This window comes from Pteropus vampyrus, unplaced genomic scaffold (genome assembly GCF_000151845.1).
Source record: "Pteropus vampyrus isolate Shadow unplaced genomic scaffold, Pvam_2.0 Scaffold339, whole genome shotgun sequence".
Classification (NCBI taxonomy): Eukaryota; Metazoa; Chordata; class Mammalia; order Chiroptera; family Pteropodidae; genus Pteropus; species Pteropus vampyrus.
This window is the reverse complement of record NW_011889120.1, coordinates 531,575-533,664: the sequence shown is the minus strand read 5'-3', so window position 1 is coordinate 533,664 and position 2,090 is coordinate 531,575. Positions and strand designations below refer to the sequence as shown.

The 2,090-nt window shown below is 44.4% G+C and overlaps 1 protein-coding gene across 1 annotated transcript in view; it reads right to left on the bottom strand.

The window, feature by feature from the left end:
- PHEX (phosphate regulating endopeptidase homolog X-linked) overlaps positions 1 to 2,090 on the bottom strand; it is a 178,351-nt gene that overhangs the window by 129,869 nt on the left and 46,392 nt on the right. The window contains exon 8 of the mRNA XM_023522333.1: positions 993 to 1,076. Coding sequence (XP_023378101.1) covers positions 993 to 1,076 — 84 coding nt within the window. The remainder of the gene's footprint in view (positions 1 to 992; positions 1,077 to 2,090) is intronic.

Below are 2,090 nucleotides of genomic sequence, written 5' to 3'. Positions count from 1 at the left end.
TCCCTTTTCAACTCTCCCCTCCTTCATTCTCTCTCCCCCTCTTGTCCACTCCCCCGCATTCTATGCTCTCCCTCTCTCCTTCCCTTCTCTCCTGCTCTCTCCCTCCTTCCTTCTTACACTCTCCCTCCCTCCTGCCCTCACCTTCAGCCCTTGTTCTCCCCTGCACTCTCTCTGGCTCCCATACCCACTCATTCATCATGTCCATACAGACACAGAGGCCCAAGTACATCACAGCCTTCCCTCTGGCACAGCCTTCTAACACAGGGGAAACAAGGAGCAACAAAAAGTAACATATGTCACCTCTTCAGAGCATCACTATCTTGGTGTCTTTAACTGGCTACCCCAAAGGTCATTTCCAACGTCTTTCTTGTTTTTGCTCCCTTGCCTGCTTCCATTATTGAAATGGAAAACCAGTTACTCACTGGCCCAGCCTTCCCTGTACATAGGGATGGCTACATGCCCCAATTCTAGTCAATAAGAAATAAAGGGAAGACGTCTGGGGATATTCTAGAAAGGCTTTGTTTTTTTCTGGTAAAAGAGTCAGATGTGGCCATCCCCGGCCCTTCCTCCTTCTTCCTGCCCTGATGGCAGATATGACATGTGGATCTGTGGTAGCCACCTTGCAACCTTGAGTCATCAAACATGAAATCGAAAAGCGAATACAGTAACGTGGAATGGAAAGAAAGAACTTGGGTCTTTGACAACACTGTTAAACAGCTAAACCAACACCAACAGCCTCCTACGTCTAGATTTTTGTCATGCGAGAAAAGGGGCTGTAAGTTTTCAAGCCATCTCGGAAAGGTTTCCTGTCCCTTATAGCAGAAAACATCCTGATTCACAGACAAGGGATACTTTATCTTCGTGGTTGGTTATGAGAATAACCAAAAAGACTGACAGTAAGTTTTACAATACAAAACTTTACACACAGATGAAATACAATCACTTATAACATAAAAAGTTAACATAAAATTTCCTAGATCGTTGTCACCAACCTGGGGAATCATAGCACTCAGTTGGGAAATGTTCATTTTGTTGTACATGGCCTCGCTGGTTCGGTTTTCATGTGGAATCATTATCTGTTAGGAAAAGACTTTGGTTATTTTTTTCAAAGGAACCATTTCTTACTGCATGACTACTTTCTGCATGTGCCAAAACATCTGCATAGTTTCATACAGTTTTTCAAGATTTGGGTGTGGTGCCGAACTTGGGAGAGAAAAATAAAGACATCACGTTAGGCAAGAGTAAGAAAATAAAATTTCCTGTCCTGTTCAGTGTGAAACATTGTCCTCGACATAGAAATAACTACCCAGAATCCCTTCCTCACCTATAATGTGGATGGACAAAAATCTATTACTGGTCCAGTTTTGACAGGCAAACTGAGGATGGTCGATTAAGATAAACATTTGACCTTCACCTGTGGTATGCAGATACTGATCTTGGTGTTTCACGAATCACAGACCACCCCTCATCCTCAGGGTCACATTTTCACTGAAGAGCACTAGACTATCTGGATACCACTGCCATCTGCAATCATTCTATCAACAGCTCATTCCCTCACTTCCCCTCTTCCTTCTGGTTTCTCTGGCCTTGAGATTACCTTGGCCTCACTGCTGAGGGTATGGGTTCAATCACTATCCAGACACACATTCTCAAGACTGCGTCTCCAGCCCTGACTCTTCACTCTTTCCATTCCCTATATGCATACTCTTGGCCATTTTGCCAAAACCAAACCAAACTGAAGCTTTTAGCCTCTGCATGTTTAATCTAACCTAAAAAGAACAGCAATGATCATCTTCTTCATGAGCCATCTTAATAGCATCCATGGACAGGCAGTAGCTCCCCACACCCACCCCTGAACCACATCATAATTTTGCCTTAAGGCCCTTCATCACCTGATTCCCTTGCACTAAAACAGACACCTCCCATAGGACTCTCCTACCCTTACATCCCCATCCTCCATCACCACTCCCAGGGTTTGAACTATGATTCAAGACATTGCCTAGATTTATTTCCTGTCAAGCCTTTCGACTAAACTCCACGTGGCTCCGATCACAAGGGTCATTCCATCAATAAGCCCTCCCCTTGTGAGC